Source organism: Haliaeetus albicilla, chromosome 5 (assembly GCF_947461875.1).
Source record: "Haliaeetus albicilla chromosome 5, bHalAlb1.1, whole genome shotgun sequence".
Lineage (NCBI taxonomy): Eukaryota > Metazoa > Chordata > Aves > Accipitriformes > Accipitridae > Haliaeetus > Haliaeetus albicilla.
Window position 1 is genome coordinate 12,033,032 of NC_091487.1, and position 23,642 is coordinate 12,056,673.

Below are 23,642 nucleotides of genomic sequence, written 5' to 3' on the forward strand. Positions count from 1 at the left end.
AAACCTCAGTCAGGTTTGCTTATAGACTAAAACAATTATCCAAATAAACTTTGTATAGTATTTTGTAGAGTATGCTACAACTTCAACTCTCCCCATGGCATAGGAAGAGCCGCATAATATTTTAATTATTTTCTTCCACAAGGCAGGAAGCTCGTTGAGATTTTACAACCAAATACGCTTAGTTGGCTTTTTGCTCAATACAGCCCTTAGCCTGCAGGTTGCATCTAGTGCTAAAACAAATAAAGATCACAGAAGTTAGAAGTGCCTATTATGTCAATAAAATCTAAATCCCCAGTAATTCAGTAATTGTTCCATGCAGCATGTTTTCTAATGCTTTGTCTGGTCTTGTTTTAAACAATGGGGCTACCATCACTTTTCTTGGACTATTTACGGTCCAGAACAATCCAACAGTTTTTCCTGATCTTTAACCAAAGTTTCCACTTTTTTTGCCAGTCCAAAACATAAGCAGTCCTCTCAAAAAAAAAAAAAAAGCCTCCTTTGTCAAGCTTAGCATCTGTCTTCTAAAGAATATCAGATAGCCTTCACAGAAAGCTGAATACAAAGTTTGCTGATCAACTCATTTTAGACTACAGTGAGTGACAACTCCCTTCTGTTTATCATTTGGGGACATGTCAGAGCCTATGCAGAAAAATGGTTAGACAGGATACACTGGGATCAAGTTTTAAGTTAAATACAGTTCCTATCTGCAGAAAGGGAGTCTCCTACTAAGCTTCGTTTGTGGCTATCTGCTCATGTGGTAGGACTACTATTTTTTTTTCTTTCTTTCTTCCTTTAGCATGCGACCTGTGCAACTGTTAATACAGCATTCGACTCAATCCTGTAAATAAAATGTCAACTCCTAAACCCTGGCTTTGTTAAGAAGAAGAAGGAAAAAAAAAAAGGAGAGGGAGGAAGGAGGGAACAGGCTCCTTTATCTGGACGATAATTCCAATAAAGAAACCCTTTTAATGTCATCTGAACAGGTGACTAGTGTAACAGCGTCATTATCGTCGAGAACCCTGCAAATTAAGCAGGGAAGAGGCCTATTATCTAGGTCACCTAGCCCACCACTACCAAAGCTGAATTAGTCTCATCTGTTTACCAGAGGTTTATTCGGCTGCTTTTAGCAGTAAGTTTGCATACTAGGAGAAGACAGCAAGCCACCAGGACCCCCCTCCCCACCGCGGATCTTCTCCTCCCCGTTACCAACATAACAAACCCGGTCCTCGCCACCGAGAGATACTCGAATAAAGCGTTAGAGAGGGGACACCGGGCTTGGGGGAGGGATGCCCGCAAACGCTACTAAACAGGCAAACCGTGCTGTGGGGGAGTTAAAAAAAATAATTAAAGCAAATCGGTAATGTGGGAGCAGTACAAGCTGCAAGAGGTTAATGACAGCCCTCCGCAGGGCGATGCCCCCCCCGGCTGGCCGGGGCCCGGCGTCCCCAGAGCCAGCGGCGCCGGGGGAGGGTGCGCGGGCCGGTCCCCCCGCGGCCGGCGGTACTCACGTTCTCGGTGTCGCGCTCGTTCACCGTGGGCAATGGAGTCCGAGTGGACATTTTACTTCACTCGGGCGGCCGCGCTGCCCGCGACGGCGGCGCGCACACACACACACACGGGCCCCCGGGCCGGGCTGCGCGTCTGCTCGGAGATGGTGGTCGCAGGGAGCCACCATGAAGGACGAGGTGGCTGGCGGGGGGGCGGCGTCGCGTCGGTGCCCCCCACCCTCCGGCGGCGCCCCACGCCCGAGCTAGATCCCCCTCAGGGAGCGGAGCGGCGTCGCCCCCTCCGAGTCCTCCGGGCTCATCCCTACAGCCAGGCCGGGGTCCGCGGGGGTCAGCAGCGGGGAGGGGGCCGCCTCATCAAGCGGGGAGGGATGGAGCCGGGAGGAGGGAGGCGGCGAGGGAGCGGCTCCGGGAGGGGGAAACGCCGGGCGGGCGGGCAGGAGGAGGAGGCAGCGGGGCGCCGCGCAGCCCGGCTCCTCTCGCCGGCCCCTCTCCCCTGCAGCCAGGGCACGACGGCTAGCGCAGGCCCGCCGCCGAGGGGGCTCCCCTCTCCTTCCCCCGCCGCGGCCCCGCTTCACCGGGCCGCCGCTCGCATCCCGGCGCGCCTCTACCCGCCCGCCTCAGGCTCCGAGAAGGCCGGCAACCCCGCGGGCCGCGGCCGGGCTGGGGAAGCTGGTTGCCCGCCCGACGCTCGCCTGCCTGCCCCCCGCCCCTCCGCCGCTCCCGGACGAGCCAAGATGGCCGCCCGGCTTCCTCCGCGCCGAGCCCAGCTCCGACATGAACCGGAAGGGCCCGCCCCCCCCCGCCCGGCCGCGCCGGGGAGGCCGGCGCCGGCGGCTTGTTGCTAGGGGCCGGGCCGGGCCGGGCCGGGCCGGGCCGGGGCGGGGGCGCCGGCCGCGGCCCTTCCTCGTGTGGCGGCCCTCCCCGACTCCCCGCCCCGTCCTCCGGGGATCGGTCAGCGGGAGCCCTGCCCGTCCCCGGGGCCCGGCCTGGCGCCGCGCAGGCAGGGCTCGGCCGCCCTTCGGCCCCCGGAGCAGCCCCGGGGGGCAGCGGCCTGGAGGAGGGGTGGGGGTATCTTCTAAACGGGCCCTCGGGGGGCTGCGGGAGCCCCGGGGCGGCCGGGCCGGGCGTGAGAGGAGCAACGGTGTGAGCCGGGGCAGGGAGCTCAGGTGTCGGGGGGCGCCGTGGGGCAGAGGGGATGAAGCGGCGGAGGGTGGCTGGAGAAATGGCAGCATCTCCTCCTCGGGGAGCCAGTCCTCAGCCGGAGAAGGGACGCGGGGACAGACCCTGCTGCCCGCTCACAGCCGGCAGCGGGAACACCGGCGTGTGCAGTCCAGAAACGTGTCTGCTGTACGGCGGTGTTCAGGGTTGGGTCCTCAGGTCGTCTTCTGCCAAAGCACGTCCTCCCTTTTCTTGGACTTGGCCAGCCCAGAAGGTGGTGTGTGCTGAAGAAGGGAGCTGACACGGGTGGGGGGGGGGCTGAGGCTGGTGGTAGGGGGTCTCACCTGGTGCAGCCAGGCGCCCAGACGGTGTTAGAGCGGGGCGTTTTCATGGCAGCTTGATGCCTGGTTTGTTTGGTGGAGGAGGGTGGAAGCCTGGGCTATCAACACATGCTTCGTGTATCCAGTAGTTTCCTCTGCACAGTCATTTTTAAGCGCACAAGGAAGACCTCGGTATAGTCATGAGTAGATCTAATTATGAATTAAAAATGAGAAAGAGAAGTAACTTGTCTGTATTCAGTGTATAGATGGTTTGGAAACAAATCTATTCCTGTTTTTACAGAGAAAATACGAACCTCTAGAAAAAAACACTACATCTGGTGGGGTTTGTAGAAACTTGGCATCTCTGGGGATCTGGCAGCCTAGCAATAACATTTTGTCTCTAAAGCGTATTTTATCTGACAAACTTTATGTCTCTTATAAATATTTACCAGCTTGGCCTTGAAATCCATCCTACGATGTAGGTAATATTTTCCTCGCTTTTAGAGACACCAGCAAGGAAAAATAGCCTTTGAACACTATGCAATAAATAAGTTTCTTGTCTGTTACTTCATCAGGACTACAAAATGATCTACAACATCTGACCTGCAGAAGGAGAAACCCAGTAGACTTGCATGGTGTCTTATCTTCCTTCCTCACTCTCAAGTTAAGCTAACACCTTGCTCTGTGATGACAGGAATTTTGGATTTGAATACTCATCTCTTGTGCAAATGATCCATATTTCTGTGCGTACATATACGTCTGTGTGCATATATGCTCAGACAGTACGCACTTGTAGCGGAGCTGCTCTCTCTGGGTAGCAGGCAGGACCCTTTGCACGGTGAAGGGAGTGGGATTTGCCTCTCTCTGGCTTGCCAAGGTCAGTCACAAAGTCTGAAGCAAAGCCAAGAAAAGTATCCAGGTCTCCTGACTCTGTGCTTTTGCCACAGGGCTGCTGCTTCATCCTTTTCTTTTTGATAGCCAGTAGAATATGTTCTTTACAATGTGTTTGTAAAAAATTGTAATTGACTTAGGACAGAGTCAGAAAAAAGGTAAAAAATAGAGGTTTATTTGGGTTGTTAACCAGACTAATGCTCTCACCCTGCGCTCATGGGCACTCCAGCCAGCATGAGAATGCTGAACTGCAGGCGTTGGAGCAGGGGAGCGATTTGCAGAGTGTGAGCAGCACACTGAGCTCAGTAATGCTGTTTGCACCTACGGGTTTGCCTGTCCTGAGCCTTGGCAAAAGTGAGATCTGTGGCAGTTCTGTGCACAGGCTTGAAGAGGTATTAGAGTAAGCTAAGCACTGCGTTGCTGTTCTATGGAAGCAGTAGTCACTCAGATAAAATCTGAGCTATACAATGGTGGATAGTTAGGTGAAAATCCTAGGCCTCTTGATACAATAGGAGTTCTGCTATCGCCCTCAATAAAGCCCACGTTTAATACTTGCAGTCCAAATTAAACAGGGCTGGGGAAAGGGTGCAGGGGAAATGGGAGTTGTGGGGAAGGACTGTTCTTGTGTTTTTGTCTTTCAGAGTTGTGTTTCTGTCTTTCAGAGTTGTGTTTCTGATTGGTGAAGTGATTTTGAAATAAACTTTTGAAGAAATGCTTGAGACCACAAAACTAACAGCAGCTGATTTTGCTGTTTTATTGCCAATGAATGGCAACATTAGTTAGTGCTGTTTTTTCCATGTAGCAAAACTTGCACAGGGAATGACAAATTGCATAGCAGCTACTCTCTTTTATATTTCGTTGTTGCTATATTCTGTTTCTCCCATTTAAACAAATGAGTTCATTTCAAAGTGTATTCATTTTCTTCTTAGAAATTGGGCCATAGTAAAAAAACTGATTGCATGGGTTTTCTATTTCTTTGTTGTCCATAAATATTCTGCATATTATCAGGTACTAGTTAAGGCTCATTCACAAATCAGAAGGTGATTTTTTTTCCTATCTAAAGGCTCTGAAAACTCAGAAAGCAGCCTGATAATCCAATTGTGCTTTCTGGTTCTTGTACTATCGCTAGTGATAGTGACAGTGATTTTGTAAGTGGAACTTAGATGACAATGTTTGTATGTTATCCAGAGTAGGCTGCAACTTGCGCTTTGAGCTGTACTGGCTACAGTGCTAACAGTTGTAAAAACTTGTTTTTGCCAGTAGAGTTGGAGAATGTGACTCAAAGACACACAGGAAGCAGATCTGCTAGTTAAGGTGCCATTTTTATGTCACTCTTTTGGCCGCGACCACACACAGAAAACAAAAGAAAACTGTATGATACAAAACAACATGATTGTGGCGAAGAGTTCAGTTTTTTTATCTTCTGGACATTAAAAGTCACACTAAGGATCTCTTATCACTGCACTGCACAGACAGAGTAGACTCTAACAGTATTTGCGATCAGAGCAAAAAATGTTGGAATTGATTACAATTGCTGGACAAAACATAAGGATTGATTTTAATGTAATCGAATGCATTCGGTTTGAGTCTTAATTCTGGAAAAAGGATTGCAAATGCAGAACTGACTGCGGAATTTCTGTTTCCGTCACCTCACTTTAAAGACTGGGGACTGAAAGACATCGGTTGGTAGAGGCAAGTAGAGAATCAGCTAATGTAATTGTTATAGCTGCCTCCTTGTGCACTGCAGCTATGACAGTATACACCAGCTGGGAATCTGCCCAAATATTAAATCATTTTAGTTTATAGAAAAATACCAGTTTACACTGATAATTTTTAGGCCTGATGTGACTTTCTGGGGTTTCTTTAAGCCTTTACAAACCCCATTTTAGAATGTGTTACATTCACAGGGATGTAACCAGTATTATTCATTCTTATTCCAATGCCTTGGGTTTTTTCTGGTAGAAATTCTAAGATAATCCCATGCAGTGGGAGATTTCCAGGACTCTTTCATCATCAGTGTTGCCTCTAAAACTAAAGTCATTACTTGTGTTTGAAATCATTATTTGTGTTTGTTTTTAAAATTTTAAATTCCACAGAATACATAATCTTAACAGTATAGTAGAAAGAAGTGTGTGATTTTGAAAATGGCGATGACAAAGCTATTGATAGAAATGGACTGATCACTGCAACCTGAATCAATTGTCCATGCTCAATTATAATGAGGCCCAAGTGCAACCCACTGCAAGGCCAGGGTGAAATGTGTTTTTGATGGCAGAGGAAACAATGGAAAGAGAAAAATCTTCCTCCTCGACTTCTTCTCCAGCAGAGAATGGGATCTGAAAGGTGGGAGAAGATTTTGTGTGTTGACTTCTTCCTTTGATCTGTGCCCATTTAACTTCTGAACTTGCCTTTCCATACAGAAGAAGATCAAGTCCCTGGGGACAGCAGAGCGGCCATGGCAGTGCAATTGCTCTGCATTCCTCAGGTATCGGAGAGGTTCAGGCACTGGGCTGCGACCCAGAAAACAAGAGCAAACAGCGGTGGTTCCTGGACTGCAAGCCTTATTTAATTCCTTACCTGTAAGGCCAAACACGCTGTGGTTTGCCTGCAGAGCCATATGGCATGATGCATGAGATGTGAACCCTTGTGATGGGATCACTATAAAGTGCCTGAACTGCACTAATTCTACCGCCATTTGACGCAAATGCCTATACGGATCATAGGCTCTGGGGCAGAATCATACTGCTCTGGAGAGCCAGGTGAGAGCATTGCTCTCATGGGTTGGCACGAGGTCAGTGTTTAGAAAAGTTAGAGAACTGAAAATATCTCCTTAGCTTTCCATAAACCTGACGCCTTTAGGGTTACAAAGGAAATGCAAAGGACAAGTAGCCAGTTGGTGGTGATGCTAACTCTGAATTTGACTCCATATGTTTGAAGCTAAAATAGGCGTTTTATAACAAGCCCCTTCCATTCCTACTAGTGCATGACCCCAACAGAGCTGTGTCTTAAACATAAATCCTTTCGGATGCTTTGCCATCTGAGTCAGGCATGTTGCTTGCTGTTCCTCCTGCGCCGTTTCCTGTGTGGTTGATGCTGAAGCAAAGACTCCATTCACAATGATGGGAAAAGAATAGATGACTCTAGCACACGTAATATTTTCAAGCACAAGTTAATAATTGGTGTGCCCAAGCATTAGTGGGAAGTAATTGTTTTGTAATGGTGAGATAAATTCCAGGATTTTTGGGCACAGGTTGTCTAAAAATGGTATAGCCCACACTTGTTCAAAAAGGAACATCTAAAAGTGTCGACAGGCTAATGGAAAGTACACAGCTCTGCTGAAGTTCCCAGGGCCCATGATAAGCCCCAGGAGCTGGGTTTTGCTTGGAGAGACTTGCCAAGGAGTTGTTAGACAGAGCTTCCTTCTCCGTCTCCAGCCCTGGAGCATCTGGCATCCAACCTGCAGCTCCCACCTGTAATAACCATTTGCACCTTCAGTGGTCAGCGCAGCCTCTCAGGCACCATGCCTGTTGGTTATACCCTTCCCCACGCTTCTCTGGGAAGAATCCTTTATTCTCCAGAGACCTCCAAGTGTGTCTACACAGACAGCTCAGTGTACACCCAAACCCACGTGTAAGTCCACCTTCTTTATATGAGAGTGTGTGTTCAGGTCCAAGCTTGGGCTGAGCCTCAGTAGTATCTGAAGGCACCTCAGGTGAAGGCCCAGGTTCTTGCTCATATGGTCTCCACAGCTTTGGCAGAACCAAGGCCTGAAGTCCCTCTGTGTGGATTTCTCTGAAGTAGCTTGTGTTTGATTTAGATTGTATCTTTCATTTAAATATTGCCAGAGGCAAGGAATCCATGAGCAATCCAGGAAAACTGTCCATGTGATTGTTCACCCTCACTGTTAAAAACCTTTGTTTCTGCTCTGGATATGGCTACTAATGACAGCTTCCAGCTGTGGAATCTCTCCTGCTTTTGTCTCGTAGATGATCAAACTTTTACTCCCAACCAGGACTCAGCTCAGCCCACAGCCTCCCTTTAGGAGACTGAAGAGATTGAAATCTTGGGGTCTGTCACCAAAAGGCATCCTATTCCAATTCATAAGCACTAGCGTGCATGCTTTCTCTGATTTGTCTCCACCATATCTGTTGGTTTGTGCTGCGGATACCAGACGCGAACATGGTATTCCAGCTGTAATAACATGAAACCCAAATACAGACGTGATACAGCTTATTTTGCTGATGCCACAGCCAAAGAACCTGTTTAGCTCTCTCAGATACTGTAATTGAACTCTGGTAACTAATGTTCAGCTGTGACTCACATGCCCTTTTCAGTATCTCTGACCCTTCCCCTCCACACGCCTATCTCCTGTCTTGAAACCGTGCTTTATTATTCCTACAAGTATGGTTTTTAACTGTGGTCGTACTCAAATGCATATCATTCACCTGAAAGCAATTTTGCAAACTGCTTTGCTCCACACCAGTGACACATCCTTTAATTTCTACCTCTTCTCTCTGTCTTGGTGTCATCTGCAAAGCCGAGCAGTAATCCTTCCGTTTCTTTACAGTCCTCATAAAATACCAATTGGTGCAGATGAAGAACCGATTGTGCAGGGTTACAGGACCATATTGCGTTCTTCTGCCATTAAAAAAAATCATTGATAAGTAGTTGCCACCTTGAAAACTCACGCAATGCACCAGCCATCCCAGGGTGGGAAAGGGCTACAAGGAAAATAAACAACTTGGCGAAAAACCAGCTGATTACCACGGTCTGCCAGCAAGCAAAGGGAAGGGTGCAAGGGCTGAGGGCTTGATAAATGGTTGGAGGGGAACACTGAGCACAACATCCCAGGGTTGCACCCAGGAGCAGTGCCTGCTGCCTGCGGTGCCCCGAGCACCCTTCCAGGAACACCTCAGTGGTGTTTAAGGGATGATTAGTTAGACAACCATTTTATATGTGTCACGTTGGGTTTGTATTGTTCCGGTTTCTTAATCAACGTGTCCTGCTGCAACAAGTTGAAGGCCTTAAAGAAGTCCAGCTGTTTTACATCAGCTTCGTTACATTTATCACTCAATCTTGCAATCTCCTTGGTGAAAGATAACAAGTCAGTTTGAAAGGGTCTCTTCCCATAAACTCCTGTTGATTGGCATTAATTATATTTCCCTCCTTTAATTCTTTGTTAATCTAGATCCATATGAGTCATTCCATTATACTGCTGGGACTCATGTCAGGAGACAGGCCTATAAATACTTAGATCTTTCTCTCTACCTTTTCCAAAAACTTTCCCAACATCTGCTTTCCTTTGGAGCTTCCCCACTGTGCAGAAAGTTACTGGACATCACACACAGCTGTAGTGCTGTGCTTATGTGTTGAAGACATCCTTGATAATCACCCTGACAAAGCCAGCCATGTTATATATTCTACTGAAACAAGGGGGTTTTTAACAATGAATTAACTCAACAATCATAAGCAACCTTTGCAAAAGCATAGGAAGAAATATTTCATTTGCTTGTTTATCTTGAGTTTCTATTTCACAACCTAGTACTATGGCTACAAAGGGTCTTTTTAAAATGCATGGATGATTTAAAAAAAGAATTTATAGAAGACCAGCCAGAGGGATGCATGGCACAGATGGGGTTTGTGTATGGTCCCCAGCATGGTGCTTCACCGGACCTTTGCTCTTCTAATCCTAAACCACGTTTTACCTTCCATTCTCCTCAAACAACGACAGGAACCCAGGAGATGAAGAAACAGACCCATACTTACTGCTGTTACTGTAGATGTGTAGTAACATCATCACTTCTTTGTTTCAGAACATCAAGGAGATGACAAATACATAACATATTGGGGCTTGTTTCATAGGAAAAGATGAGCTGCTGATTTGAAAATATCTGCTAGAAGGTCAACAGCTTCAAACTGAATTGGAAAAATACGACATTAATGCTGTTGCCCCAATCCTGATTAGAATTCACATCACACAACATAAAAACACTTGGAGAGAGAGACGATGTTTTATCATCTAAGCACAGGACAGTTTTCAAGATGCATAGAAGAACAAAATAAATTAGAAGGAATGTTTTAATATTATCAAAATAAAAAACAGCAATTAGGACTATCATCATTTCAAACACACACAAATAATAAACTCAAGTCCTGTATTCATCTGCATCTATATTTATCTGAACAGGTATCTGAAGTTGCTGGTGAAGACCAGGTTCCCCCCGGCTGCCCCTGCAGCGAGCCTGGCCGGTGCTCCCCAGCAGGGAAGACGTGCTCCCAGCTCAGGCTTTGGAGGAACAGGACATCTTCATCCCAAAATAGTCAGGGCACCGGCTCTGCTTCTTCCTGGCCAAGAGTGCCAGTCACAGTTTAGCCTTTTTTCCACTGATGACAATAAATGTTTTGGGATTAGGTCTGTGGTCTGTATGAATCACATAGCTCTGTATGACTTGCTTGAAGTGCCCGGCGCTATATAAACCTAATAAATTAATAGTTCCTTTTGGCAGTGAAGTCCGTGCATGCTGCAGGTATTCTCTGTGGAGAAAATTCAGCCTGTGGCGTACAGCTGAAAAGTTTTCTCTGTGTGTCATAGAGTTTACCTTTGAATACCTTGCATCAATTTTCTTTTCACATGTTATACAGCATCACATGATTTACAGGCAAATAACTAACTACAACTGTATTACATTAATTAACATTCATTGCTTCTCTTCCCTTTTGCCCTTCCCTTTTTTAGCCTGGGACTTCTCCTGGGACTTGTTGGACCAAAGTCTCCTTTCACCATTCCTAAAAATACCGTTGGAGTGGCTGCAGTCACGAGCTGCTGGGAGCAGGGCGGGCGGGGAGCCCTAGGAACCCTCTTGCCTGGGGAGTGCTGCTTTTGGGGGGCTCTGCACCCTCCCCTGCCCTCATTGAATGCCCAGTTTGCCACCTACCTTCTCCCTGGCCTCTTTGCTGGTCTGGCAATGGAGCAATAAGTGTTGCTGGCAGGATTTACCCTTGCAAATATAGGATCCCATGGAGCTAATAAATACTTCCCGTCGTGGCCTGAAGTTGCCAACAGTAACATTCCCTTGCCCATTTATAGGAGATGCTGAATATGGCATTGGTACTATTAACACCTTTAATGTTTTTCCCATTAACATTTTCTGCCCATAAAAGGATTTTTTTGTATTTTCTGTTGGTTCTGTTTTTACTATCTTTTGTGGCTACTGAAGCTTAGCCACTTGAACTTTGAAGAGTCAGCCCTTTAAATTTGTTGTTAAAACTTTCACAATAATTACAGATTTTTCAATCTGATTTCGAAAAGGAGGATAATATTGGAAAGAAATGTAGGGGTATGACTTTGAATGCTTTAGGGACCTTTTCTATTTACCCTTTTTTTCAGTAGCAAGATGGAAAAAAGGAAGAGAAAACCAAAACACCCATGGAAAAGAGCCACCAATAATTTTTAACATAAAACTCTTCTAAGACTTGTTGAACAAAGGAAAGATTCCTCCCTCTGAAAGCCAGCAGAATGGAGAGGACTTTGCAGATTTGTAAAGATTCAGTAAATGCTTGGTCCTGTTTTTCAAACAGGACTTGCTGAAAGCACTTTGTGCATCTACATTAGCAGATGAAATGACTTCAACCCCAGTAAGCAGGGGGATGGGAGCAGGGCTGATTCCTGCTACCTTGCCCCGGGAGGGGAAGGGAAGGACGGCGTCGGAGGGGCCAGGGCTGGGTGGGCTGCGGGAGGCTTCTGCGGGGAGAGGAGGAAGGGAACACACATGTGAGACATGAAGGAAGATCTGACAGACTGGAAAAGCACACGGAGCTGAGGGATGGGGAAAGAGCTAGCGGCTGGAAAAAACAGGCAGGCACTAACCCCAGGAGAATTTTCCTTTTAAATGCGCTCCTCTCATAAGGACGAGTGAACTGAGAGGCCGCATTAGGACCCATGCTGGCTGAGATTCTGGATGGTTTGAGTTCTTGTTTCCTAGTATTACCTGGCTTCAGTGAATATTGCAGTGGTTATTGTGGGGATGAGCGTCTAGGACACCCTTTAAGAGGCGGAAAATCATTCTGCCTCCTTACATGAGGCAGATGACCTGCTAGGGCACTTATCCACAGGGGACATTGCTGAAGGTCTGAGGCATCATCTGCAGCCACCCGAGACCGAGCCCGGGCTCACCTGGGACCGAAGTCTGACTGCAATGAGTCAAGTGGGGATGTCTGGAAGACATTAAAGGGCTCCTTTAACAGGACTGCCTGTTAGAGGCAAACGTGTTGTTTTCACAGGGCTACGTTTGCTCTGTGTTTGCCATCTGCTGCCACGTCCCACAGCCCCCTCGATGGCATTGTGCCCTTGGTCTTCAGGATCCCTCTCAGGGCTTCTCTGGGAAGACCCAGCACAGACTGGGAGAGGACTTGGGAAATGCACCCTGTTCTCAGCAGATAGCGGTGCGGGGCAGACACAGCCAATGCACCTTGGCAGCGCTGACAAATGCTATGTAAGCACCCATACACACATATACACATATTTATATCCCTGTGTGTGCATACATATAACAGGAAACCACCTTCTGCTCCCTTCATAACAGAACCTCCCGGTATCTGTAAGTGTGACACATGCTCCCCTTGGGAATCCATGGAGGCTGTAATGTATAAGAGAGTAGGATTTATCACGTTCTCTAACACCTAGGGAAAAGACTAATACTATTTTCTAAAGTACCGCATTGGTTTTGGGTTCAGCTGTATTGCTTTTAATATTTTATGTATGTGAATATGATGTACTGCAATGAAAACACCCTTATATCTTTTTCTAGTAAGTGCGTCTTTCAAAACAGGGAACAATGTCAAATGATGGAAAGGAGCTCTGGGTCTGGAAGGCACGAGAAAATGCATAAAAGATGAAGTCCTATTTATGTTTCTTGCACGCATGAAAAAAACCCCAACCAAAAAAAACAACCCACCTACATTAAAGAAATGTTATTCAAGCTACAAAGTAAATCAGCCGGCATGTGGCCTCTCTGTACTCGCACATTAGGACCCAGGCTTTAATTACAGGACTGCACTCTGCCTTTCCAGAGGCCCCCGCACAAAGGACCTTCTCCGGGGGCACGGAGCTGCGCGTGGGAGAGGAACCCCCTTTGCTTTGCTGCCGGAGGTGGTGAGGCTGCGGAGTTGGGGGGGTGAGGTGTCTCTCCAGGGGACTGCAGCCTGCAAAGCTGAGTTCAACAGGGACTGCAAAACTCCCAGATGCTGAAGTCCAAGGGAAGTTTGTGCAATCAGCTGTAAAGGCAGCATGGAGCTGACACGCTGGCCAGCATGGAGAAAGGAAAATCTGGGAGCTGTTCGCCAGGATACGCCGACAGCGCATGGCCGTGCTGTGAGGTTAGCTGGGTTAGAGTGGGTACCTCTGCCAGGAGCAATATAAATGCATTAGAGCAATGGAGCGGGCTAATTTCCCCTAAGCTCTGCAGTTAAACTGCTTTAGGGCTCTCACAGGGCTGCTTCAGGTATCTCTCTAAGCAGGATTTTCACTTAGCCGTTGTCCTGGAGGTGGGAACTGTCCATTTTGTGTGTGGAGACGAGGCTGGGTGGGGAGCCTTGAGTCAACAGTGAGCTGGAGGTCCCCACCAGGCCCGCCATGCCTTGGTGATGAGGCCAGAAGCAGAGCCAGAACGCCAAGGCCAGCAGGCAGAAGTGTGACGGGAGCGAACAAAGCATTTGCCACAGCGGAAGGTTGCCATCCACAATGTGTCAATTGACACGAGACATAAGACCGCAAGGTTTCAGCTGGTAATGGAGGAGAAATACAGATGGGAATATTTTGTTCATCCCAGCCAGGTGTTGCAGGGGACACGTCCTAATGGGGAGGAGGGACTCCTCTTTCCTCCTTCTGTCCCATGTCCTCTGAGGTCCATCTCTTCCTCTCCCCCAGCTCCTTATCCCAACTTGCCCCTCCTCATCCATCCCACCCCCCATCTCAGACTTTCTCCCTCTGTCCCCAGGATACCCACATCTCTTCTCTTCACCTCTTCATCCCAGAGCTTTCCCAAAAGGTGAAGGACAAAACATGTCATCCCCCGGCCTCACCCTTGCCAAACTACCTTGACTGAGATTTCCCAGCGCAGCAGCCAGCCGGCATGTCCGAGGCCAGCTGCATGGTTAGAACCTGGCAAGATGTAAGTGACTGAAACAGGTTTTACAGTAAAAAATGCTGGGCCATGTTGACAACAGGCAGTGCTGCCAGTTGGCAGAGACATCCTGTGCCCAAGCAGTCCATGAAGCTGGCTGGCAAAGGCTTGGCACGTTCCTGCAGACTTAGTTCGTGGTGGCCGTGTGGTTATAGCCATTAGAACGCAACTTGTGGGTCCTTCTGCCTTATTAATCTGGGAAAATAATTGGCTTGCTTCTCATGAGCATCCTTCAGCGTCATGAGTGCTGGGCTTCATGGTGAGCCATTTCTGGGAACCAACTCTGCAGCTGGGAACAGACACTTCTCCTGAAGCCAGTGTCTTCTGCTTTCTACCAGGCAAGGTTCTGGCTCTGAAATTTGTTTCAGTTGCCCTCTTTCCTTAGGAAGCTTAACACTTGCATGGTTTTGTGGGCTTGTAATCATTTCATAACTTAATAATAGGTCACATTAATTCATCTTTTTGCTCTGCCTTCACTCTTTAGAAAGATGGAAGTTATTTTTTTAAAAATAAAGCATTGCATATGCCATATGTGGGAAGTGGTGATTTCTAGCTATGGACTGAGGGGGCAAAATTGTATAATTTATAACCGTATCATAAATAATGAGTCTGATGCCTGTGTTACTGTGATTTTACACTAGTCTAAAAGTGGAGTCCTGAAGCCGAGAGTCAGCCCCAATATGTTATCACTCCACTGCAGAGCTACTAAACATTGGGAACCAGATCCTTGGCTGAACAAGAAGAGTTTCATTAACTTTATTTTTCAGTTCAGCTAATGAGCCAGGCTGCGAATCCTTTACATGATTCAAACCCAGCACTTTTGCACCAGAAGGTAGGCTGGGGTAGGTGTGGAGTCCTGGACAGAAATCAAGGACTGGCAAGATGTCAGGAAAATATCTGCTCATCTGGACTGCCTTCAGTGCAGCTACCCTGACTTGTCCCAGCTGATGAGCCGGCCCTTAAGTCACAAGGCAGCACCCGAACCTGCAGCATGCTGCTCAGTGCTTCTGGTTTCTTTGAGAGACACGAGTGCGAGGCAGCATGAGGTCTAAACCTCCTTGGCAGTGTGAATTCAGAGGAGCAGACATTTGCTGCTGACTTGCCAACGCTCAGTCTTCCTCCAACATACCCACACCTACAGCAACTCCACTGCCTTGGAGGGGTTGAGATGTTTGAGCTCGATTTGTGGTACATGCATTGAAACACAGAATATGGGCAGGGTGAAAAACCAAACCAAACCAAACCAAACCACAGCAACACAAAATGCCAAGGTACAGCTGCCCAGAAGCGACTTGTGTCCTTCCAGTGGCTGCAGACTGTGAATAAGGAGGGAAGGTGATGCCAGTACGAGGTCCCCTCTGCTCTGCCGGCCCGTGCCGTGCTCTGTGCTGCCAGGAATGCTGTCCCAGGAGGCAGCGAAATGTGGCAGCCTGGACCTGACTGCAAGGAGCCCGGGGCAGACTCCCTTCCCAGTACAGAGGCACACACGCTCCCCTTTGCAGCCTCTCACACCAAGACGGAGCCACGTGCCATTTGCCCTTATGGGCTTATCCATCCCAACATCCTTGGGCTGCTCTGTCCCCACCCCACTGCTGGGAATATCACCCCCACTCCCAATGCTGCTGCCCGTGGGTGCCTGCACCCCTTGCTGCCGCAATGTGGGCTGCCTCTCACCCTGCCCGTGCATCTGCCCTGAGCTCCAGGAGCTCCTGAAAGGTCTGATCCTCTTTTTGCACCAGAGAGACAGCCGGTATCTCCACTGCTGGCAGCAAAGTCCATCCTGAGGTTTCACTGCTTAAATGAGAGAAAACTCAGGCTCCTTCACTGCGGTAGGAAGGCTTCCTGGCCAAGGGAAGAAGATATCCCCTTTCATTCCCTCCTACCAACAAGCCCTTTCATTGCAAGGACTAGCAGACCTTTCACTACAAGCACACAACAGGGAAAACCACAGGTTTGGATGCCAACCACAAATTTTCTAGTCAGATGAATCTCGCATTTTTCATTTCCCCGGCAGTCCCTCTGGGTGCAGGACCAACCCTGTGCAGGACTCCTTCCTCTCCCTATGCAAGAGGGATGGGATGGTCCTTCAGTGGGTTTGCCTTTCCCCAGGAGGGGAGAGCCCCAGGGCCATGGCTTCCCATCCCCGCTGCAGCTCCCCATCCCCAGGGCCGGCCGCTGCGTGCTTTCCCGGTGAGGTTACACAACGGCTGTGGGGAACGGCGTGTTAGGACAAGGCGTGTGAGTCACCAAACGTACTGGAGTCTTATATAACCCCGGCATACATTTTTGGAGTGCACTTCAGCTGAAAGGGCTGTCAGGAGCCCTGACAAAAGTGACAGCCTGGGCAGAGCAGGGCAGAAGAAAGCAAATATTGCTGTTCCCTTTCACCCCCTCCTTATGTTCGATCCTTCTGCCAAGACCTCCTCCAGATTCAGGAGGCCCTGGGCAGTCAGAGGACCAGAGCAACCCTCACTCATCCTGTGGTGTGGGGTGGCAGCTCCTCCAGGATGGGCTTCACTGCAGTGTTTTGGGTCTGAATCTGAAATCTCCATAAACAGACCAAATTTACCTCCAACCCCACTGTCCTCTGCTTCTGACCCAGGGCTTTGCCTTCTCCTCCATCAGCTGAGCCTGCGTAATACCACTTGTCCCTCTGTGCTCTTCTCTGTGCTAGTGTCATGAGCCTTTCCTAGGATTTCTGCAATCCCATCCCAGTACAAGCTGCTGGCACTACTGGGCTATGGCAACAGCGGGGCTGCACACCCGACCCATGGCTGACAATGTCTCTGAAACCCCTTGTACAGGACCCACATCAGGATCTCAGCAGGGTCTACCTGGGGAGAAGGGTTTCACTTGACTCGCAGTTAATCCTGCACAGTGGTGAAGAGGAATGTGACACGAACCCAGCTGCCAGCCTCGGAGTGTGGCACGCTCAGAGGTGTAGGTTAAGAGAGCGTAGGCGAGGATCAGAAGAGTTTCCAAGTGATGAGGTAAATTTCCGATTGCTTTAACTTTGACCTGAATGCATCTCCCAGTTCATGCATTAGGCCCCAAGTTTCACGATGCAGTCAACAGGTGAGTTTTCACCACCAAATGCTCATTTGTGAAAGCCAAGATATTTTGTGTTTCATGTTCAGCTAAACTTTCATCAGGCGGCTCTCCTGGCTCCAGGATGGACTCTCCAGGCAAACCCAAGGCCAGAGGAGTGTGAAGGGTTATGGCACTCACCCAGACCACCGGGGCCCCAAGCCAAGCTCCATTCCACGCTTGCCAGCTCCCAGCAGCAGCCTGATACAGAGCTGGTGGGCTAAGGAGATGCAAAATGTCAGAACAGCTCTTGCTGGGCTGGTCACACTTCTCCACCAGCATGAATTTAACCATTTGCATCATGATTCCAGCTCTCCCAGGAAGCGGGAAGCCTGGGTCTGAGTCCTGCCCCTGCTGAGGATGAGTTGTGTTGGTGGAGGGGAACAGGTCACCCAGCGGGTGGGAGAGGGACAAGAGAGCAGGACAGGGCACTTCTTGTGTAGGGGAGAAAATGGCAAATGAGGGAATCTCGCTTTATAAATTGGATAATTTCTGCATAAACAAACCTTCAAGAAAGTCTTGGCTCCATCCCAGCGTGGAAGGCGAACACTGTCTGCAGCCACTATATTACAGGCTCCCCCAGATGGCTGAGGCTTTCTGCAGAGCAGCAGAGCACAGCTGCTGTGGAGGTAACCAGCATGGACAGGGATTGACTCACCAGCAGCTGGGAATGACAACATGTGGGGCTGGGAAAACCATGGGCACAGCTCAGAGCTGGACTTTGCCGAGCAGCATCCACCATGGACACCAGCACGGAGCTGGCATCTTTGCAGAGAAGCAGGGACTGGCCCTTGTCACAGCTCCCTCTCACCTCACTGGGGTTTTCTCTACATGGAAAAAGGTCTCGGGATTGAGCTCGGAGGCTGCACAAATCACGTAATGGATGGGACAGGTTCCCAGCAGGTGCTTCCTCCAGGCATGCACTAGGTCGGACCGGGGCACCCTGTGCATCACCTTCCCCTTGTGATGCTCAGAGCTGGTAAAAAGACTGAGTGCCATCTCTCATGGGTGAGAAGTCCCTCTTCTTCTAGCCAGAAGAACGCCAAAGTCTCCCCCGTGCTTGGGTGCCGTGAACCCTAGCTGCATACACGTGTATCTCTGTATTTTACAAACACAGGCCAACCCTGCAGGCATTACTCATTCTGCCGAGCCCGGAGGGGTCCTGCAAACGAGCCAGCTGCTTCCACAGCTGGAGGGAAATGATGCATTTTGCAGCGCACCCCACGGCTGCAAAACAAAACCCACATGCGCACGCTAGCCCTCAGCACCCCTGCTCCTGGGCTGGCCTGAGCTTAGGAAGGAAGCAGGGCTGAGAACCGACAACCTCCTCACAGAGGTGGTGCTGCCCAGCCAGGAGGCTGGGGCTGCCCTTGCCCTGAGGCTCAGACTGAAAGGTGCCACCACATCACGTGGGGCCAGTTCCCATCTCTTCCTCCGCACCGCTGCTGGGTCGAGCAAACCCGGCAGCGGAGCTGGCCCTTTGGGGTTGTGCAAATTTTGACAGCCCAAGTGGCCTCCCGAAACGGGCCGGCCAGGTGCTGCTGTGACGGGGCAGGGAGGGATGGCTCTGGAGTCAGGGCTTCCCTTCCCCACGAAGCAGCTAATCTTAACTGGCTGCATGAGTGTCAACAGGTGCCGTGGAGGGAAGAGGGACGAGGGGATATTGGTGCAGCTGGAGGAAGTATTTATAGCTGCTTTTTAAAAAAACCCGTATAGATCACATCTCTGTTAACGTATGTAACACAATCGGGAACCTGAGCTTTTCATGATCCCATGGCTGCAGGATTTCCTGTGGAATCCTCTATGGGCCACAAAAACAAGCTAAAAATAAGTGCATTAAAAATGAGACACATACTGAAACATGTGCATGCCCATGCCTCCTCTCTGGCCAGTGAATTGGGTAGTGGCAAGAGGGCTAGGGAAGGGGACAGCCCCTGGAAAACTGTCTGTAACAACTGCTCTGGTGGGTCCCAGTCCCCAGAGAGCTCCAAGCATGCAAAGGTGACAGCGTTCGCCGTTGACAGGGGTTTCAGGAGTCCCAAGCGTAAAAAGCAGGAGGAGTTACAAAAGTGTTATCCAGGAGGAGGAGAGGAGAAGCAGATCGGGATTCCCCCAGCCGGAAAGCAAACCTAGCGAGCCTGTCTCTCCCCTGTGCAGGTTGGTACCCAGCTCCTCCCAGCAGCACCTTCCAGCAACTGCGCGCCAGAGCAAACGCTGTCACACAACCCAGGGCTCTGGAGAAGCAGACCTGCATATTTAGCACTCCTACATATTTTAGAAAAAGATGCAGAAATAATGTTTTCCCATGCACTGAGAGATGGACAGGGCCACCAGTTCATCCTTCACAGGTACTGGGCTGCCTGTCAGGCTGGCCAGCAAAAGGCAAGGAAAAGGTTTGGGCCCTGGTTTGGATGCTCATGGGCCAACCTCCACAGGTAGCCCCATGACAGAGCATTCGTCACTGCTCTGCAGGGCCTCCCAAGCCCCCATGGGCCCAACCTCCTGCCACTGCCACCTCCCTGCAGCCAGGCCCTGGACACCAGCTCCATTTGAAATCACGGCTGCGATAAGATGCAATTTGGCTTCTGGAGGGAGCAGTGGGGAGCAGACAGGACCTGGAGAGGATGAGAGCATCACCAGGCAGCTCAGCTTCTCACGCTCCCCTGGGCTCCTCTCCTCCTCTGGAAGAGGACCAGGGTGCCAGGACACCTTCTGCCCTCTGATGGGCAAACCCATCACCTTGCTGCTGCTGTCTGAATAACGACTGACACCTGCATTCACTGTGTAGGATCAACCATTAACAGGATACATCGTTAATTAGGACAGCACCAGAGCTCCTCAGAGCTACAAACAGTGTCCCTTGGAAGGAGGGGAGCGAGATTGTGTGCAGCTGAACTGAGCCTGAGCTTCATACCCTCTAATTACCCCAGGCTGTCGTGATTCAGTGGTTACTTGCAGCACACACCCTGCAGGCAGCAGAGTGAAGGAAGGTGGCTCTTTCTGCAGATTAATTCAGCCGCTGCCTTTGTTCCAGCTCTGTCGCACTGCATAGCAGCTGCTTACTCTGCATACTCCTGTCAGTGAACTTTTGGCAGAAGCACATGCTCCTGGCTGCCACCGGCCTGTGCTTTTTGTGGTGTCACTCCAAACAGAGGTGGCTCTGTCCCCTGTCCCATCACAGAGCTGCCTCCTGCCACCAGCACAGAGGCAAAACCATCACCTACAGCACAGAGAGAGGGGAAATATTCTGCTCACCGCTCTAATCACATATCAAAACCTTTCTCTTGCTAGGGGGGGCATGTAATTTTATTAGTAAGACAAGCTGCTTTGGCATATGGTCCCTTCCCCCAGCACTCTGCTATTAGCTGCCAGATACAAAGAGCTGTGATGTGCAGAGAGAGAGCTGGAGGTGTCAAAGATGTCACCTGCAAGCTGCTCTTTGTGGGGATGGGGATAGGATGGGGATGGGTGAGAACACCCAGCTGGAGGGACCAGAGCGGCCTCATACCGCAGGGGACGGCAGTCAGGATTGGGGCTGCTCAGCCTTCTCCCCCCCCGTGCTCACTCCGCATCCCCACCTCCTGCCCCACTTCTGCGTGCATCCCCCACATTGCAGGGGGGTGAGCCTCTGGCATTTCGGGGATGCCTGCATGCACGGGAGCAGCGGGAGGTGGGGGCTGCCACAGCACAGGCGCTGGGGAGCACAAAACAGGTTTCCTGCATTTCACCAGAAAAAGTCCCTTCCCAACGGGACGTCTTGTGCAGAATGAGCTGCAGATGTAAGGGCTGATCCGTTTGTAGGTTTTGGAGTGATTATTAAGCAGCACCAAGGGAAGGGAGGCAACCTACTGAGAGAGAAATAGGTTTACCCTTTCTGTGCTGGTGGGGAAGAAGGTCTACAGGGATAAAGGCTATTGGTGTCTACCTCTGTTCAGTGTTTTGAAATCAGATCCTGTCTGCTTGATATTTCTGAATATGCAAGCTAGAGAAGAGTAGGATAAGGTCCTTCATGTTTAGGCCAGCATCATCTCATCTTATATGCTTTAATCTCTCTGGCTCTGATACATCCCCTGTCATAGCATGCGCACCTATTCAAAGCACTTCTGCAAAGCTTCTTCTCGTGGCTTGTTGCTTTGACAGGTTTTCTTTGCATCACTTCCCTGGCTCTTCTTTCCTCATTTCATCCAGGAAAAAATGATCTGCCTTTTCCTGGAAGGCCCTTTACAGCCTTTTCACATCAAACCTGTGGTGCCAACCAGAGGCTGGTCATTCCTTTGCTGGGTACTTGCCATGTTTACCAGCAAATTATCTTCCTCCTTCCTCTTACACAGGTATTGCTACCTTGCAGAAAGGTTCTTGCAAACATCTCCTCATCCTTTCAAGCCTACTTTAAAAATCTTCCATTAAACTTTAAACTGGAGACAAAGCAAATAGCGATACCCCCAAAGTCCTACCCGCTGCTGCAGCTGTGACCCTCAGCAGGTTTGAACCATCACCCAAGCCCGTGGTTGCTGGGTGCCCCATGGATACATGGCTGCTCCTCACAGGCACAGCCCATTTTGGTTTTTCCCCTCCCACAGCAGTTCTGCCAGCCTCAAAGAGCTCCTTGAACCTCCTCTGAAACCAAACCAGCTCAGCCCCTGCCATTGCCCTTAGTGGTCGGCGCTGGAGGCTGACGGATCCTCCCCCATCCCCAGCCTCTCCGCTAAGCTGCTGAGCCCACCTTGTCCGCATCCACCACCCAAACATTTCTGGGGTTGCTTCCTCGCATGGGTGGGTGCTTGCAGAGCAGCCCAGGGCTCTGCTGGGTGCAATGGCTCTGGGCTTACTGGGCTGCAAGGACCAAAGCTGGGGCCACCCTGCAAGGTTGGGCTCCCTGGGGTCCAGTTCCTGAGGGAGCCAAGTGCCTACAGGTGAAGCAAAAGGAGTCTGAACCACCCTGCAGCTGCCTTCAGGCTGATGCCGAGATATCGAGACAAGGAAATAGCAGTTTCCAGAAATGGGAACCTACCTCCATATTTTTTCTCCCTGCTGTGGACCAGAGCGTGGTCCCAGTGAGGGCTCGCAGGTCCCAGCCGCTGCAGTGGTGACTAGCTAGGCAGGGTGGATCCGGCATCCCACTTGACCTAGGCTTGGAGTGCAAAGCTGCCCAAGTTCATGCCCTGCTGAGGGCACTCCCTGCTTTCCCAATAGCAAAAATGAGAAGAATCAGCCCCAAAATACCCTCCCACCCTGGGCTGATATTCTCAGAATTGTGTCAGGAGCTCCTCTCAAAAAAGCACAATGCTATTAAGATGGGAGAGGAAAAATATATTGTCTCTCTGAGCTGGATTTTGGAATGTTTGAATAAGAAAGACCTACTCAGAATCACCATATGGCATCGTGGCTGCTGTGGAGGCAGCCCCATCAGCTAGTCCTCTCCCCATCCCAGCTGGATGGACTAGACACAATCCTGTCCTCACACAACTGCAAGGCTGGGGTTATTTTTCTGTAGAATTAACCATGACGGTCCCCAGCCCTCTCTCCAGCCTCTATTAAATCCATTTTCCTATGAAGCTGGAAACCTTGATTAACAGCCTGCTAGGGGAGACAAATCCCTGGGGTCTTTCTGCATGCCCAGGAGACTGTCCCTGCTCCAGGGTAAACGTACGCTTCATATTTGCTCTGCAAAAGAAAGAAAGGACTGAGCTGTCTTCAAGCAAGATGACAGATTCACAGGAAAAACTAAAAAAAAGGCAGTTTCTTTGGAAGTCATTTTCTCTTAAGAAGTTCTGTCTGCATTTTTTATTAATAATACAACACCCTGGATGTGTCAAAAAAAAATGAGAATACATTTCCTGGTGGGGAGCTCCAGCCTCACGGAGCCAAGCAGTGCAGCCGAGTTGTCATTTGCTTCTTGGAATTTCATTTCCTAATCAACACATCTGTGAAATCACTGTATTTTCAAAGCTTAGTTTCCAGAGCTGCTGGGATCAAAGCCTGGGGAGGTGGGGGGAGAGTGGGGAGGGGGAAACCTGCCGTCTCCATCAGCAGCCCAGCATGGAGAAAACACCTGCCTGGGAAAGCCTAAACAAGGGATGGTTTAATGCCCTGACATGGATTTAATGTTTCAGAGCTGAACAAGAAAACAGGGATGCAGAGACCCGGCTCCCATCATACTCCTCCTTTGGGGAAAAAAACCACCCCACTTCTTATAAATGTGGGGACCTCCTTGAGATTTGCAAGGTCTGGCTGGCCCCTCCTGGGTGGGGGAGTGCTACGGAGAGCCCTGGAGCACAGGGAAGGGGCTGCAGGGACCCTCCTGGAGCCACCCTGTCCTTTCTGAGGGTGACATGAGTGGCACTGCCTTCACGCTCTCTCCACAAACGGCACCCATCACCCAGGCCCAGGATGATGACTCACCTGGCTTTTTGACTTTGGTGTCCAACTTGTCCCACCTCCCTGAGACACTTGGGGCCAAGCAGCGTTTCCCCAGGCATCTGATTTCACAGATGTCA

The 23,642-nt window shown here is 49.8% G+C and overlaps 1 protein-coding gene across 16 annotated transcripts in view; it reads right to left on the bottom strand.

Moving 5' to 3' along the window:
* The window catches only part of MARK3 (microtubule affinity regulating kinase 3), a 64,413-nt gene extending 62,145 nt beyond the window's left edge, over positions 1–2,268 (bottom strand). For 4 of the 16 annotated variants that reach the window (XM_069783381.1, XM_069783379.1, XM_069783382.1 and 1 more), the window contains exon 1: positions 1,509–2,262. In XM_069783381.1, the coding sequence (XP_069639482.1) occupies positions 1,509–1,559 (51 nt within the window). In that variant the 5' untranslated portion in view covers positions 1,560–2,262. Of the gene's footprint in view, positions 1–1,508 lie in introns of all 16 variants that reach the window. The other 12 variants (XM_069783370.1, XM_069783372.1, XM_069783371.1 and 9 more) reach the window with 6 other exon arrangements.
* Between the last annotated feature and the right edge of the window lie 21,374 nt (positions 2,269–23,642).